General features: G+C 44.0%; 1 protein-coding gene and 1 pseudogene across 1 annotated transcript; one reads left to right on the forward strand and one right to left on the reverse strand.

Moving 5' to 3' along the window:
• Positions 1-5,152: 5,152 nt before the first annotated feature.
• Positions 5,153-7,205, forward strand: LOC103295548 (bromodomain testis-specific protein-like; annotated as a pseudogene).
• Positions 7,206-9,770: 2,565 nt separating this feature from the next.
• On the reverse strand, positions 9,771-11,334 carry LOC103295546 (trem-like transcript 4 protein). Its single transcript, XM_028161150.2, has 4 exons — positions 11,274-11,334; positions 10,744-11,088; positions 10,319-10,369; positions 9,771-9,835 (listed from the first exon to the last, which is right to left on the reverse strand). Exons 1-4 carry the CDS (start codon positions 11,332-11,334, stop codon positions 9,771-9,773), a joined length of 522 nt encoding a protein of 173 aa, XP_028016951.2.
• Positions 11,335-17,314: the final 5,980 nt, after the last annotated feature.

Genomic DNA, 17,314 nt, shown 5'->3' on the forward strand with positions numbered 1-17,314 from the left:
TTTTAGAGAGAGGAAGGAAGAGAAAGAGAGAGAGAGACAGAGAGAGAGAGAGAGAGAGAGAGAGAGAGAGAGAGAGAAACATTGATCAGTTGCCTCCATCACATGCCCTGACTGGGGATCAAACCTGGGTATGTGCCCTGATTAGAAATCAAACCCTAGACCAGTGGTTCTCAACCTTCCTAATGCCGCGGCCCTTTAATACAGCTCCTCATCTATTCCAAAAAATTCAAGAGGAAGGAACACTTCCAGGCTCCTTCTATGAAGCCAGCATCACCCTAATACCAAAACCAGATAAAGACAACTCAATGAAAGAGAATTACAGGCCAATATCCCTCATGAACATTGATGCCAAAATCCTCAACAAAATTCTAGCAAATCGGCTCCAGCAGTACATCAGAAAGATCATACACCATGACCAAGTAGGATTTATCCCAGGAATGCAAGGATGGTACAATATCCGCAAATCAATAAACGTGATACATCACATAAACAAATTGAGAGATAAAAATCACATAGTCATATCAATAGATGCAGAAAAAGCATTTGACAAAATCCAACACCCTTTCTTGATAAAAACTCTCAACAAGGTGGGAATAGAAGGCTCATACCTCAACATAATAAAAGCTATATATGATAAACCCACAGCAAACATCATACTCAATGGGCAAAAACTAAAACCATTTCCCCTAAGAACAGGAACAAGACAGGGATGCCCACTCTCACCACTCCTGTTTGACATAGTACTGGAAGTATTAGCTATCGCAATTAGGCAAGAAGAAGAAATAAGAGGCATCCAAATTGGAAAAGAAGAAGTGAAGCTGTCCTTATTTGCAGATGACATGATATTGTACATAAAAAACCCAAAAGATTCCATCAAAAAACTAATAGACTTAATAAATGAATTCGGCAATGTAGCGGGATACAAAATTAACGCCAAGAAATCTATGGCTTTTCTGTACACCAATAATGAACTTACAGAAAGAGAGACTAAAAAAGCAATCCCATTTACCATCGCACCAAAAAAATTAAGATACCTAGGAATAAACTTAACTAAGGAGGTAAAAGACCTATACGCAGAAAACTACAGGACACTGAAAAAAGAGATAGAGGAAGACGTAAACAGATGGAAGAACATACCATGTTCCTGGATTGGTAGAATCAACATCATTAAAATGTCCATACTACCCAAAGCAATCTACAGATTCAATGCACTCCCCATCAAAATACCAACAGCATATTTCACAGACCTAGAAAGAACTCTCCAAAAATTCATCTGGAATAAAAAAAGACCCCGCCTAGCCTCAGCAATCCTCAGAAAGAAGAATAAAGTAGGTGGGATCTCAATACCAGATTTCAAGCTGTATTACAAAGCCACTGTTCTCAAAACAGCCTGGTACTGGCACAAGAACAGACATATTGATCAATGGAACAGAATAGAGAACCCAGATATCGACCCAAACCACTATGCTCAATTAATATTTGACAAAGGAGGCAAGAACATACAATGGAGTCAAGACAGTCTCTTCAATAAATGGTGTTGGGAAAACTGGACAGATACATGCAAAAAAATGAAACTAGATCACCAACTTACACCATACACAAAAATAAACTCAAAATGGATACAGGACTTAAACATAAGACGGGAAACCATAAAAATACTAGAGGAATCCACAGGCAACAAAATCTCAGACATATGCCACAAGAACTTCTTCACTGACACTGCCCCTAGGGCAATGGAAGCTAAAGAGAAAATTAACAAATGGGACTACATCAAAATAAAAAGCTTTTTTACAGCAAAAGAAACCATCAACAAAACAACAAGAAAGCCCACTGCATGGGAAAACATATTTGCAAATGCTATCACTGATAAAGGTTTAATCTCCAACATCTACAGGCAGCTTATGCAACTTAATAAGAGGAAGATAAATGATCCAATAAAAAAATGGGCAACAGACCTAAACAGAATATTTTCAAAAGAAGACAGAAGGAAGGCCAAGAGACACATGAAAACATGTTCAAAGTCACTTATTATCCGAGAGATGCAAATCAAAACAACAATGAGGTACCATCTCACACCTGTCAGAATGGCTATCATCAACAAATCAACAAACAACAAGTGTTGGCGAGGATGCGGAGAAAAAGGAACCCTCGTGCACTGCTGGTGGGAATGCAGACTGGTGCAGCCACTGTGGAGAACAGTATGGAGTTTCCTCAAAAAACTGAAAATGGAACTCCCATTTGACCCAGTAATCCCACTCCTGGGAATATATCCGAAGAAACTAGAAACACCAATCAGAAAGGATATATGCACCACTATGTTCATAGCAGCACAATTTACAATAGCTAAGATTTGGAAACAGCCTAGGTGCCCATCAGCAGATGACTGGATCGGAAAACTGTGGTACATCTACACAATGGAATACTATGCTGCCATAAAAAAGAAGGAATTCTCATCATTTGCAGCAACCTGGATGGAATTGGAGAACATTATGCTAAGTGAAATAAGCCAGTCAATGAAAGAAAAATACCACATGATCTCACTCATTTAGGGATAGTAAAGAACATTATAAAGTGGTGAACAAAAAGATAGATACAGAGACAGTAAAGCATCAAACAGACTTTCAAATTACAGGGGGAAAGTTTGGGAAAGGTTGGGGAGTTTTGAAATCAAACGAAGGACTTGTATGCATGCATATAAGCATAAACAATGGACGCAAAACTGGGGGGGGAGGGCATGTGTGGGTGTGGGGTGGGGGGTAATAGTAAGATATGTACACATATAATACCTCAATAAAAATATTTAAAAAAATAAAAATAAAAAAAAAATACAGCTCCTCATGTTGTGGTGACCCCCAACCATAAAACTATTTTCGTTGCTACTTCATAACTGTAATTTTACTACTGTTATGACTCGTAATGTAAATATCTGTGTTTTCCGATGGTCTTAGGCGACCCCTGACAGCAGTTCTCAACCTGTGGGTCGCGACCCCTTTCACAGGGGTCGCCTAAGACCATCGGAAAACACAGATATTTACATTACGATTCATAACAGTAGCAAAATTACAGTTATGAAGTAGCAACGAAAATAGTTGTATGGTTGGGGGTCACCACAACATGAGGAACTGTCTTAAAGGGTCGCGGCATTAGGAAGGTTGAGAACCACTGCCCTAGACCCTTCGGAACATAGGATGATGCTCCAGCCACTGAGCCACACCGGCCGGGGCGATTGTTTTAGTTTTTAATGTGCTCTGTCAGTTTTCTCGAGGGCGTCTACGAAATAGTGGGCACTTTGCCCGCTGGTTCGTGGTGCTTCCTCCTCATAAAGTATGTTCCTGTATGACCAGGCATCTGCAGGGAACTCTTTAGCCTGTCCCCTTGTTCAGTTATCAGTTCTTGCAGCAGCACCACTGTTAGCAGTCATATTGCTTCTTGGTACATCTTAATATTTGGTAGGACAAGTCCTCTCTTCTTATTTTTATATTTTCATGGTTGACATAGCTATTCATGCATCTTTATTTTTCCATATAATTGTTCTGTAAGTTTATCAAGTTATTCAAATAATAATTAAACTGAAATTGTGTTTGGGATTCCATTTAGAGGCTTTTCATTTGGGGGAAACTGACATCTTTAGAATACTATTGTCTCATCCAATAGCATAAATTATTTCTATTTATTGAGATTACCTATGTCATTAATTGGCATTCAAAGTTTTCTCCATAAAGCTCTTGATTAAATTAATTATTTCTAGATACAATATAGATTTTATTTTTATTATGAATCATACTTTAAAAATTTTTTTTAATCCTCACCCAAGTATATTTTTTCCATTGATTTTTAGAGAGAGTGGAAGGGAGAGAGGAGGGAGGGAAGGGAGAGAGAGAGAGAGAGAGAGAGAGAGAGAGAGAGAAACATTGATGTGGTAGAGACACATCAATTGGTTGCCTCCCACATGTGCCCCCGATCGAGGCCGGGGATCAAACCTGCAACTCAGGTACATGCCCTTGCCCAGGAATTGAACCCCCAGCCCTTCAGTGTGCGTGCTAACTCTGTAACCACTGAGCAACACCAGCCAGGCAATTATTCCTTATTTTGATTAGATTTTCTAAGTGATTATTTCTAGTGTAGATAAATTACTTTTGGTTTATGTCATTTGATCTTGTATTTAGAAGCCTTGTTGATGTCTCTCATGAGATTAGTGGTTTATGGATCCTTCTTATTGTTTTCTAGGTGGATGACACTTCTGTTTAATCTTCTTTCCCCTCATCTGTTTTCCTTTTCCTATAGCAATAGCCTGGACCTCTACTACTATCTTAGGCATTAATGGTGACTGTGAAAATCCATGATTTGAATTTACACTTTTTCCACTATGTAATATTTATAGTAGTCATGGCTATACAGTCTTTACCAAGTTATTTCTTATTATTTCTAGTTTATTAAGGGTTTTTTTCTTATCATGATAAATGTGTTAAACTTTTCCAAATGCTACTTCTGCATCTGTTGACTTTTTTCTTGTAGTTGATTAATTTGGTGTCTTTCATAGGTAGATTTTCTGAAGTGGAACAATCCTTTTGGCCCTGGGACAAACTCCCATAATCATAATACGTCCTTTTTAAACACACTCTTGACTTCAGTAGCTGATACTTATTTTCATCTTTTACTCCATGTTAATCAGATAAATGACCCATAATTTAATTTTCTTTTCTTCTCCTCCAGTGGTTTTGAGGCTAAGAGGACATTAGCCAATTAAAATGAGCTAGGCAGCTGAAACCGGTTTGGCTCAGTGGATAGAGTGTCGGCCTGCGGACTGAAAGGTCCCAGGTTCGATTCCGGTCAAGGGCATGTACCTTGGTTGCGGGCACATCCCCAGTGGGGGGTGTGCAAGAGGCAGCTGATCCATGTTTCTCTCTCATCGATGTTTCTAACTCTCTATCCCTCTCTCTTCCTCTCTGTGAAAAATCAATAAAATATATTTTAATAAATAAATAAATAAAATAAAATAAAATAAAATAAAATAAAATGAGCCAGGCAGCTTTTGCTTCTTTGTTATTTTCTGCAACATCTCCTATATTGTAGGACCTGTAACGTGTGACCCAAATGGGAGCGTGCTGGTTGGTGAACACGGAGTGCTGAGGTGGTGTCGCCAGGAGAGGGCATGGACGCCGGGCCCTCCCGCTGCCCACAGCTCCCTATGCCTCGCTTCCACCGGGCTCTTCCCGAGGTGCATCCTTTAGAATAAACCTTGACACGAACTTACAGACTTTTCCTGCTAAGGCCTCAATCTAGGTTTTAGAACAGCAGAAATACTGCGAAAGATTGAAGTAGCCCAAGGCACACATAATGAAACAACTTTTAGTACTGCATAGGACAAGGACGTGATCTTGTAGACATTGGAAAATCGGGATTTGAAGCAGTTAAGACTGCCTCTGCCAAGTAGACAAACAGGTGCTACTGTTAACCCTCCGCCAGCAGAGTGTACGTATAAATACTAAGAGAAACAGGGACTGGCAAATCAACTCAGTGTCTACAAAAGGCTGTCCCAAAGACTTTGTGGAAGCATCGTTTTTCCTGGCCTTCTCAGCAGCCTGTGGATGCCGCGGACCTGAAGCTGCCTGGGTGTTATTCCCTCGTGAGAAGCCCAGTGGATTAACGTGCAAGTAAGAGGCGCTTCAGAAAGTACAGAAGGAAGACTTCAATACGACGTTCTCAAACTGTTATTTATACAACAAGCCTGGAGATGGCATTGTTCTTATGTCACAAGCCCTGCAGAGGTTGTTTACACAGAAATATTAAAGAATAAAGTAAGGAACGAATAAAGAAAGGCGCTCAGCACAAGGCAGCAGTTTCCTCTGTTAAAGAAAAAGTGTCCCAAAGCGTTAGGAAAGGCATTTAAGCAGCAAGTGAGTCCCTCTGTATTTCCTGAAACATCCATTTCGCCTTTAACTATGGCACAAGGTGCTCCACCCAACGCTTCCTCACAAATGGTGGCCGGGGTTACAAGGGGGTGTGCAGAGGAAATCAGATACAACAACTCCTACAGCTTCAGTAGTTCAAGCAAGTGGTGAATCGTCCCCAGCACTTACGGGGGGGAGAGGGGGGAGGGCACAGAAAAACCTCCTATAAAAGAAACGGCAGAAGAATGTGTTGCCAGATTGTCAGCAACAAAATTAAGTTGTAAAAAGTAACTGCACAATTAAGGCACTGTAGTGAGATTCTCAAAAGAAGCACTTTCCACATGCCTGGCCCTTGATGTTAATGTGCTGGGATTCCGTAACTACCATGATAGTGTGAAAAACCCAACAGCTCTTGGACCTATCAAGAGAAAAACGGACAACCAAGAATATAAGAATGCATGTGAATTTGCTGCAGACGTCAGATTAATGTTTATGAATCGCTTGCTACGGATGCAATCCTATGGATCGTGAGGTAGTAACTATAGCAAGAGTGCTCCAGAGTGTTTCTGAAATGAATTTTGCAATGATCCCAGATGAACGTGCCTGTATGTAACATCAAAACAGACACCACAAAATCCCCCGGTAGGGACGGCGGTGTGACGCTCCCTCTGAAGAGGACGCTTCTGTGAGTCTGAAGATGCATTCGGTCAGCGCCTGGCAAAGCTCCAGGAGCAGCTGAGGGCTGTTCATCAACAAGTACCGGTTCTGCCCCAAGTACCTTCCCATACGCTGAAGAAAAGGAATGAGGCGTCTGAGAGGGAAGAGAACAGGCTAATAGCAGAGATGAAAATCCAAGAGAAAAAGGTTAAGCAAATGAAATGAAAGGAAAAGCAATGAGCCAAAGAGAAAACAGCCAGTGCTGGCGCTGAACTCTGATGAAGAATATGACACTGAACCTCTGAGCTGTGGTGAGAACAGGCAGGTAAGTCTGGAGATAAACAAACGGCCTGGAGATAAGCTTGGGAAAGTTGTTCATATAATACAATCGAGAGAGCCTTCCCGGATGAGGTAGAGACAGGCTTCGAGACCCTGAACACGACGCTGAGAAAACTGGAAAATAGATTGCTGTGTGTCTGAGAAAAAGACCACGAAAACCTCGTGGTAAGGAAATAATGATGTCCAAGAACTTCATTCAGAGGAAAAAAACAGAAGTTGGAAAAGTGATTGCTGGATGTCAATAATCAGTTAAATTCCAGAAAACATGAACCCAAATCTGAGAAAGCTCTGTCTTCTCGGGTTAGAAGTGGCTCCTGACTGAGTGGCGTGGCGGCAGGTCCTCAGAGTCTGGAAGCAGCAGCGTGAGTCAGTGCTCCAGACACAGTGATGCCCAATCAGGTCGCATCCCTTACCTGAACCTCTGATTGTGGGGAAATTTTTTCTTGTAATATTGAGATGTATTTTGAAGAAATGTCTATTATGTACCCAGAACATATGGCTTGGATGCCACACTTATTATTTAATGGCACGTTGATGATCTCACTATTTTCCTTAAGAGATGCTGTGTAAAATGGAACTTCATACCATATGTACATGACTTATTGGCTTGTAATCCTATATAATAAAAGCCTAATATGCTAAGTGTCCGGTCGTCCAGCATTTTCTATTGTTTTAGAATGTGTCCACTCCTGGGATTTCAAAGAGTATTCATTCAGGATTTATTTATTTAAAAATCTTTGTAGAATGTGTGGCTATTTTCTTCAATTTAATGTTTATTTATATCTTATATGTTCATCAATCTTGTCAGAAGTAGGCCTACCTTATTAAACTTTTCAAAGAACAAATTATAAGTTTTTTCATCTCCATGTTTTAAATCCCTTTAGTTGATTTTAGGCCCTCACCGTTATTATTTTTCTTCAGGCTTGTTCTGTTGCTCACTTTCCTTCTTCTTGAGTTAAGTGCTTAGCTCATTTATTTATATCCTTTTATGTTTCTGACAAATGTATTTAAAGTTGTTAATTTTCCCTCTAAATATTAGCTCAGCCTCATAATTTTTATATGTAATGCTTATACTATCATGATATATTACTATATACTTATTTATATATAATATATCAATAACTATTACTTTGTTTCAAAACATGCTATTTTAGCTTCAGTTCTATGCATTCTCAATTTTATTGCATTATATTTGGAGAATTTATTCCATATCATTTTAATTCTTTGGAATTTATTCAAGCTTCTTTATTTCCTCATACAAAGTCCACTTTTGTAAATGGTCTCTCTGTATTAAAGAATGTATATTATTTGCTTTTATTTACATAGAGTGTTTTATATATGTGTGTATACATGTATATTTATAAATAATGTATTTTATTAAATACTCATAATACATTTATAAGTTGAAAACATTTTAAACATTTAAATAGATATTTTCAATATTTGAAAATAGTATTTATTTTAAGATACAGTTTATTATATATTATAAATATGTGTTTTAATAAATATAACACTTATAAGTATTATATAAATATGTCTGATACCCAAAATTCATTAATCTTCTGGTTTAGAACTTCAGATCCTGTTTATTTTTTGCTTCTTTGATCTATATACTCTTTTGAGGAGGATGTGACTCTCCAACTACAATTATTTACTTTTCCTTGCAGGTGTGATAGTGCGGCTTGGTATACTTTATGGCCATACATGTAGGTACATATATATTTATGATGGATCTATTTTCTTATTGAGGTGTGCCTCTTATCAGTACTTATGATAAATCTCCGCCTCATAATATTTTTCTTAAATTCTATCATTTTGTTCAATATTAAGATAACTATTGCAGTTTATTTTGTTTTATATTAGCCAGGTATGTTTTTCTAACTTTATATTTTTAACCTTTTAAGATCTTTTTTTTTTTTTTTTAGTGTATCTCTTATAGACCAATTTTTAAAATCCAACTGACAGTCTATTCTTTTATTTTTACAACTACACTTCATTTTTACAAGAAACTGCACTTCTGTTCCCAATGGTTTCTGTTCCTTTGGTGTGATGTCATTCTCTTAAAGTGCAGTTCTCCCAGATGCAATGCTGTTTGGGCTTGTAAATTCAGTTTCCCCCGGAGTTAGCATATACCAGTATGGTCACAGGTAATGGGGAAGAACGGAAGGGTAAACCCTTCTATCTAGGGAGTAATAAAAGTGGGAAGGATAAGCCCCAGAACACAAGGGAACCCCCTTGGGTACCCACGTTGCTGCTATTTCCATCTTCTAGTTCAGATTTCAACTTTAAACTCTTTGGGAAATACTCCTCTAGTTTCTAACCCACCTGCCTTGGAGTTTGGAGAAGAAAGGAATTAGGGAGCAAATATCCATGGGCAATTTATAGGCATCAGTGCTCCACTGCTTTTGCTGCGCCTCATGGCCCCCTAGCGCACCTATGACCTGGGCTGCTGCAGCCTATTTCTATGGCGAAGGGGAGGCCATGACAGTCTCAAGGCACATGACCGCAAGAGTCAAAAGCAGAAATCAAAAGTTTCCTCTCACCCGTTTCTTGCTATGGCTCCAGCCACCGTTTGCCCCAGACATACCCACCATTCAACACACACCAACACAGCCTCCAGCTCCCACATTGTTTTAGTCCCATTTGGTCTCATTCCAGAAATCCATGGCTAGCGTTTCAATAGTTCCTCCAAAGTTCATGACCTGTATCGTCCTCCCCATTTCTCTCTCCCCAACGTTGTATCTGAGCCCCTGCAGCTTCTCTGCAGCACCCTGGGCCTCAATCATCTTGGAAGAATCTTGGGTTTCCTCTTCGTGATCCTGAGGCTGCATGAGCTACCTGGCCATCCCTTCCAGGACCCTCCCTCCTGGCGAGACTCCTGACCTACCTGAGTTCAGATCCATTGAGGGAAGGTGGACCAGAGGTCCCCTCTGGAGAAGTGATCCGAACTGGAAGGACATAAAGAAAACAATGGCTGCTCAGGAGACCAGAATATAGCATGAGATTAACATCCAAACCCTTGGAAGGAAGTATAGCGGAGGCAGCACCTCCTGGCCCGGTAGGCCAGGGGTAACTGGGGCTTGAGATCATTACAAGTGACTGAAGCCAGGCTGGCACTGAGCCCAAAGAGAGGAGTTTCTCCCAGAGCTGGAGGTAAGCAAGGGGCAGAGCTGGGACAAGCAGATACAGGGTCTTTTAGGACAGACTTGCCTCTTGGGACACCCCGCCATCCATGGCTGTCTTCCTGGTCAGATCAGATGGGGCACATTTTCCTCCCTCGGTCTTAAGCCTTGAATCCAGCTTCCTACCAGCCCAGGCCCAGGGGCTCTGCCCCCAGAAGCAGGCCTCCATGGTGCCCCCTTCCCTGAGTCCGAGGTTCCCAGGCTACCTGGCCACCCTTTCCTCTCCTTGCACTGAGACCTTTGACCTACCTGTACTTCCCAAGGGCCAGGTGGTGGTCCACATAGGAGAAGGGGTCAGGGCTAAAGAGAAAAGAAAGTAGGCAATGACTTTCCGGAGGCCAGAAGACAGAATGGGGTCTGGTCCCAAAGCTGTGAGAGGAAGTAGACGACCCAGAGATAGTCCCTCGGGGTCCCTTAGGCCAGGGGTAACTTGTGACTACGGTCTGTACACCAGAGGTGTTGGTGTGTGTGTAAGAAAAAGAAAGTCATAGAGAGACTCCTGTCCAGTGAGTCCTGGGTATCTCTTCCCACCAGCGGGAGCCGGAATGGGCAGAATGGAACGAAGGTGACAGCCCTTCTCTGGAGACAGGGGGCTCAAGCCCCTTGGGCATATGGAGTGGTGTTTTGCCCAGGCCCTGGGAGGAAGGAGCCATTTCCTCAAGAAAGGAGCTTACCTGGAGACACCAGCAGGCTGATGTTTCTGAGAATAGTGATGGTGTTTCTGGAAGAGTTGTAGGGTCCACACCAGTAGGGCCCAGAGTCGTTCTCAGTCAGCTGAGCCATGCTGATGTTGAAGAAACCAGCATCTGGCACGTCCCAGATCGCATATCGAGAATTCTGAGTTACTGTTCGGGGCGCAGAGCTGGTGACTAACCTGGTACAGAGATTTGGAGATGTCTGCCGACACCAGGTTTTCTGCCTGTAGGATCCTCCCTCAGGAGAGTACTGGCATCGCACGGAGAGTGTCTGCCCCACCACGTCATGGAGCTCCTCAGACACAACTTGCTGTCCCTGGGAACCTGGAGAGCAAGCCCTCATGTCAGGGCCCTGGCTGAACCCAGCCACCCCTGTCACAGGGTGTGGAAGGAGAGAAGGACCAACTTCTGATGCCCACACCCAGAAAATGGTCCCCAAAGCCAGCCCTCTGGTCACAGAGCCACCCTGCTCCCTGCCCCAGCTCTCTCCTTTACTTCCTGCATCTTACCTGAGGCCAGGAACACCAGCAGGACAGGTGGCAGAAGGAGGCATGGGGCTCCCCAGGCCATGCTACCCCGAACCTGTTTCTGATGGTGGCGGACAGAAGGAAAGGGGAGGCCTCTGAGGAGAGGGAACCAGAAGCTGAACCTAATTCTGCCCTAGCTTCCCAGCATCTCTGAAATGGGAGAATTGAGAAAGCCCAACACCTTGACTGGGGAAGTGGTTGGCCCGAGAGGCAGGCTCTGTGGGCGAGGGGAGGGCGGAGCAGCCAGGCCTGGGTGGAGGGCCACCAGCTGAGGGTCTGTCTCTGGCCGGGAGACCTCGGCTCTGACTCAGTTGCTTCATTTTGCCAAACTTCTCCCCATCTTTATCGCTCCACACCTTCCACCTGTCACACTCCTTCATTGTTGCTGGTGGAACCTCTGAGAATGTCCAAGAAGAAACCATGGTGCAAAAGAGGCTGTTCCTCTTTTCTGTCTCTCTGTGCAGCCTATGAATGGCTGGGGGACCTTGGTGCCTGACCGCAGTCCTGAATCCCTCTGGGGCCCAGGGTAAGACAGGGACCCCACTCCCAGGCATGGTAGGTCAGTAATGCGCTTTTGCTCTAGGAGGTTGGGGAGGGCAGGGTTTCAATTCCAGAAACTGTAAGGATGGTCCCTGAGAAAGGTGGGGTCCAGGGGAGGTGGGAGGGAGGAAAGAGAACCCTGAATGGGGATTCTCAGAGGGGAGGGGAGGAGGCAGTGGGTCAGTTGGGTTGGAGGAGGAGAAGGCAGGGAAGGGGGCTCAACCTCATGTCCATATTTTCAGTTCTCACTCTCTAGTGGTGCTCAATCAATTAGTGTTGATTAAAGGAATTTGTGAGTGGGTGAAAAGAGGAAACATCTTTTTGTTTTAATAATGTGTGTGCAGCTCTAACCAGTTTGGCTCAGTGGATAGAGCGTCAGCCTGTGGACTGAAGGGTCCCAGGTTTGATTCTGGTCAAGGGCATGTACCTTTGTTGTGGGCACATCCCCCGTAGGGGGTGTACAGGAGGCAGCTGATGGATGTTTCTCTCTCATCGATGTTTCTAACTCTCTATTCCTCTCCCTTCCTCTCTGTAAAAAATCAATAAAATATATTTTTAAAATAAATAAAAAATAAAAATACACAACCATTTCTTTTTTAAAAAAAAAATAATGTATGTAAAACTGTATGGAGGAAAAAAAAATGGCCAATGTTGGAACAGCCTGAGCAACAAAATAAAGTGGCGTTGAATTATAACCCAAAATATAAAATAAATACACATGAGTTTGTACTAATATAAGTAAATGGATGAATAAATAAGTGGGGAGAATAGACAGATCTCCCATGCAAAAGAATCCCAATAATTTATGTAGACACTCAGCCCTTAAAGAGGGGCAGCGTAACTCCCCATCCCTTAAGTATGGGTTGTTTTAGTGCCTTCCCCCCAAAGAACACGGAATGGAAGTGGGGGGAAGAGTAGCTTACAGTGGAAAAGCCTGGCACCAGTTCAGCCTGGTGGTCAAGGGTAAGATCAACAGTGATTATTGTGTTGATAGCACATACTCTTGCTATGATGTGATGAGAATGGCACTTTACTCTATGATCGTCCTCCCCCAAACCCCTAACCCTAAGAGAAAAAAAACACCAAACAACTCTCAAATGAAATATATTACAAAAATACCTGACCAGTACTCCTCAAAACTGTCAACGTCATTAAAAAATAAGGAAATTCCCCCAGCTGGTGTGGCTCAGTGGTTGAGCATCAAACCAGGAACCAGGGGGTCAAGGTTCGATTCCTGGTCAGGGCACATGCTTGGGTTGTGGGCTCAATTCCCAGTAGGGGGCATGCAGGAGGCAGCTGCTCAATGATTCTCTCTCTCATCATTGATATTTCTGTCCCTCTCCCTTCCTCTCTCTGAAATTAAAAAAATAAATACTAGTAAATAAAAAGGAAATTCTGAGAAACTGGTTTAGCCAAGAGGGGCCTAAAGAGACATGATGACCAAATGTCACCAGGTATCCTGGACGGGATTCTGGAACAGAAAAAGGACATTAGGTAAACGTTAAGGAAATCTGAATGAGGTCTATGTCATGACTGATTGGTTGATTGTGACAATATGCCATGCTCATGTAAGATATTACTAATAGTGAAAACTGGGTATCTAGAAACTCCCTTTAATAACCTCACAACTTTTCTGAAATCTAAACCTATTCTAAAATTTTTAAAAATGTAGACAGACTATTTGTATAAAACCTGTTTGTAAATACTCAATTACTAACAAATAAACAAACCAAAAAAAAAAAAAAAGAAAGTAATGTTTAAGAATATAGTTTGGTCGGGCATAAAGAATTCTGATTGGGGGAAGGTCAATGGGGGAAAAAAGGAGACATATATACTACTATTTGTAATACTTTAAACAATAAAACAAAGAAGAAAAAGGAGGAGGAGGAGGAGGAGGAGGAGGAGGAGGAGGAGGAGGAGGAGGAGGAGGGTAATAATACTGATTGCAGCCCTGTCCAGTTTGGCTCACTGGTTGGAGCATCGGCCTGCCTACCTAAGGGTCACAGGTTCGATTCCCAGTCCAAGGCCCATACCTCAGTTACAGGTTCCCCAGCCCTGGTCTGCGCATGCAGGAGGCAACTGGTGTTTCTCTCTCTCTATCTCCCCGCCCCCCTCCTCCCTCTCTTCCACTCCCTCTAGAAATCAATGGGAAAAAAAATAACCTCGGGTGAAGATTAAAAACAAAACAAAACAAAGAACCCGACTGCAGCCATGAAAGGGACCAGCTAGCGAAGGTCCGCTGTGTGTCCCCGCGGGTGTGGGACTCAGCCGCTCGTTTCCCAGCTGGTTGCAACCTCGCTCTCCTTCGCGTGATCAGTCTTCAGAGCATCCTGTTCGGGCAGGGATTGCTCCCTAAAATGAACAGACACTCCCCTCTGCTCAGGACCCCACCTGTCCCGGAACCTCCCTGCCCTGGTCCTGCCATACACCTGGGCCCTGGGAGCCCCAGGGAGGAGGGCGGCCACAGGAGACAGGAGGTGGGGAGCTGGAGTTTCTGAGGCCAATGACCAGAAGGTCTGGAGCCCAAGCTGTCACTAGGCACCAGGACGCTGCGGGTTAGAGGGGAAATGGGAGAGGGGGGCGGTGTCTGCAGCTACTGCCTGTCTGTGACCAAGTGTCCTCGCCATGGAGCTCAGGCGAGTGCTCAGCTACCCTGACCTACCCGGATGTCTTGGCTGGGTCAGAGGCCCCGGCCTGAGCTCAGACCCCATCATCTGTACCCACCCAATGTGCCCAGTTTCCACATGGCCCCACCCTGACTGCCATGTGGTTCTGCCTCAGACTGCGCTGTCCCTCCCCCAGCCTCTGGAATGCCTCCAGGGCCCGCTCCCCAGCGAGTAGTCTCACGGTGTGGAGCCACAAGGGGGACTCCTCAAGAAGCTGGTGCAGAGGACTGGAGTGTGCAGCCACCCCACCCCACCCCCGTCACAACCCCCACCACCACCCCGTCATGGGTGCGCAGCGCCTGGCTGCACTCTTAAGGCCCTGATCTTGCGCCGTTTTGTCACTACCCTATTGTGGACACTCTTTGTTCCTCTCCGGATAGACTGAGAGAGCCAGGCCGGCTGCTCTCATTTAGTGTGTGAGCCCTGTCTGGTCAACGCTACACCCGGCAGCTCTGTCTGCGCATGCTCCTTGGTCTGATGGGGGCGGGGCTCCAGAGCGCATCGCCAGCCTCTAGGGTTTTTCCTTATGGAGGCTGAGCTACAGTGAAGGCCGGGGCCTTGCCCGGGGTTTCACAGAGATGTCATAGCTGAGGTGGGCATTTGAATTCTGCCTTCAACACTCCTCCAGGCTTTGCCCACTGCGGAGCAGCTCCCAGCCACCCCAGCTCCCTCAGAGTGTCCCCGTCATCCATCCTATGGGCCGAACTTGCCCTTGCTGAGGCCCAAGGACAAGGTGGCAGCAGAAGAGACTCCAGAAAAAAGGCAAAAGGACTGAGGCACCAAAATAACTGAGCCCTTTTTTTTTCTCTCTCTTTTAAAAGTATATTTTTATTGATTTCAGAGAGGAAGGGAAAGGGAGAGAGAGAGAGAGAAACATCAATGATGAGAGAGAATCATTGCTCGGCTGCCTCCTGCACGGCTCATACTGGGGATCAAGCCCACAAACCGTGCATGTACCCTGACCAGGAATCAAACAGTGACTTCCAGGTTCATAGGATGACCACTGAGCTACACCAGCCGGGCATGAGCCCTTTCTTTGAGAAAGGAATATTTAAAAATCAGAATGTGATTCTCTCTTTAAGAGGAAAACCTGCTTTAATTAAATGGGAACTATAAGTCAAACTACCCAGGGGTAAAAGTACCATGTGCTCTAAAAAGTTTTCATCCGTGTTGAGAATCTAAGTTTATAACCAGGAACTGAAAGCTTTGTAAGCTGACCAGATAATGCATGAGAATATCTTTGTACACTGGCTAAAGCACAATATTCAAAACAGGACTGTCGAACGCCGGCTTCCCGACACAACCTGTTGCTAGGAGAAAGCTCCGTTTCTGATATTTGGGAAGCCAGCGTTCGACAATGTAGGTAAACCCGTCCATTTTCCCTTTATGACTTAGGTTTTGGGATGTTTTTAAAGTGTCCTTCCCAATCTGAAGCACAATCATGTTTTGAATATAGTACTTTAGACACTGTACAGAGATGCAGTTTTGACATTCACAAACACAACACGGAAATCTGCAAGCTCTGAGGGGGCGGGGTTTTGTTAAAGTTCACCTCAGTCATCTAGAGCTGCGTCATCTGATAGTTAGCCATTAACCACATGCGCCTATTTACATTATAGTCTATTAGGATTCCTGAGAAAGATTCAGTTCATCTCGGTCAGATGCTCACAGCCTCTCGTGGCAGGTGGCTGCCATGTTGGATGGGACGATGCGGGACATTTCCATCTTCCCAGGAAATTCTTTCTGGGGGCACTGCTTTCTAGACTGTAGTTTCAACACAGTTGGTCGGCTAGCACAGCTTTCAGTTCCTTGTTGTAAATTTAGCCTGAGAATTTAGCCTTCTTAAGAATACACATGAAAACTTCTTATATGGAGTAAAGGAATGTAGAAATGAATTGCATGGGGAGACTCACCAGCGTGAGGTTTTCGTCCCTCCCACAATAGAGGAAGAAAGGCAGAATGTGTATGTCTAACAATTACCTATGATTTGCAGAATCCTATATAATAAAACCCTAATATGCAAATAAACTGGACAGCAGAACAACCGGCAGAAGGACTGGTTGCTATGATGCGCACTGCCCCCTGAGAGGGAGGTGACTTGTGGCAGCAATCAGGGGGTGGGGCCAGCCAGCAGGCAGCGCCAGGCCACCAGCCAAGGTGGGTGCCAGCGGGGGGACAGGGGGGGGCCTGATCACCCCGCTCACTGGTTGCCCCACAGATGGCCCTGATTGTTGGCCAGACCTAGGGACCCTGCCCTAAATATTGGGAACAGTCTCTTAGATTTAAAAATTAAAACCTGGAAAGGCTACTCTAACACTGAAAAAAACAGGATGATGCAGCGATGACATGCATGGACTCTGGCTTGCACATTTTGTGGTCAGCCCTGATTCTGACATTTACAACTGTGTGACAAAGCCAATTACTTAACTCCTCTCTGCTTCAGTTTTTCCACCCATAAGATGGGGAAAATGGTACTACTGCCTCAGAAGGATCATGTTATGTACTACTTTTTATAATCAGGGCAAAAAAATGTAGCTGCCCATACAACAGCAAGATGCCTTTCACCTGTATAAAAAGTATGGTCACTGGTGCATGCAGCATCCCGGATTGCAAGAGGGATGTCCAACTGCTGGTTTAGGCCCAACATCCCCCGAGGGGTCCCAGATTGAGAGAGGACATAGGCCCGGCTGAGGGGGCCCCCACCCCTATGCACGAATTTCATGCACTGGGCCTCTAATTATAAAATAGTTCTCATTGAATCAGAATCAGAGAACCCAGGAAGAATGTGCTAAAGACAATGCAGTTTTCCATGGGAGT

This window comes from Eptesicus fuscus, chromosome 10 (genome assembly GCF_027574615.1).
Source record: "Eptesicus fuscus isolate TK198812 chromosome 10, DD_ASM_mEF_20220401, whole genome shotgun sequence".
In the NCBI taxonomy this organism is placed as follows: Eukaryota; Metazoa; Chordata; class Mammalia; order Chiroptera; family Vespertilionidae; genus Eptesicus; species Eptesicus fuscus.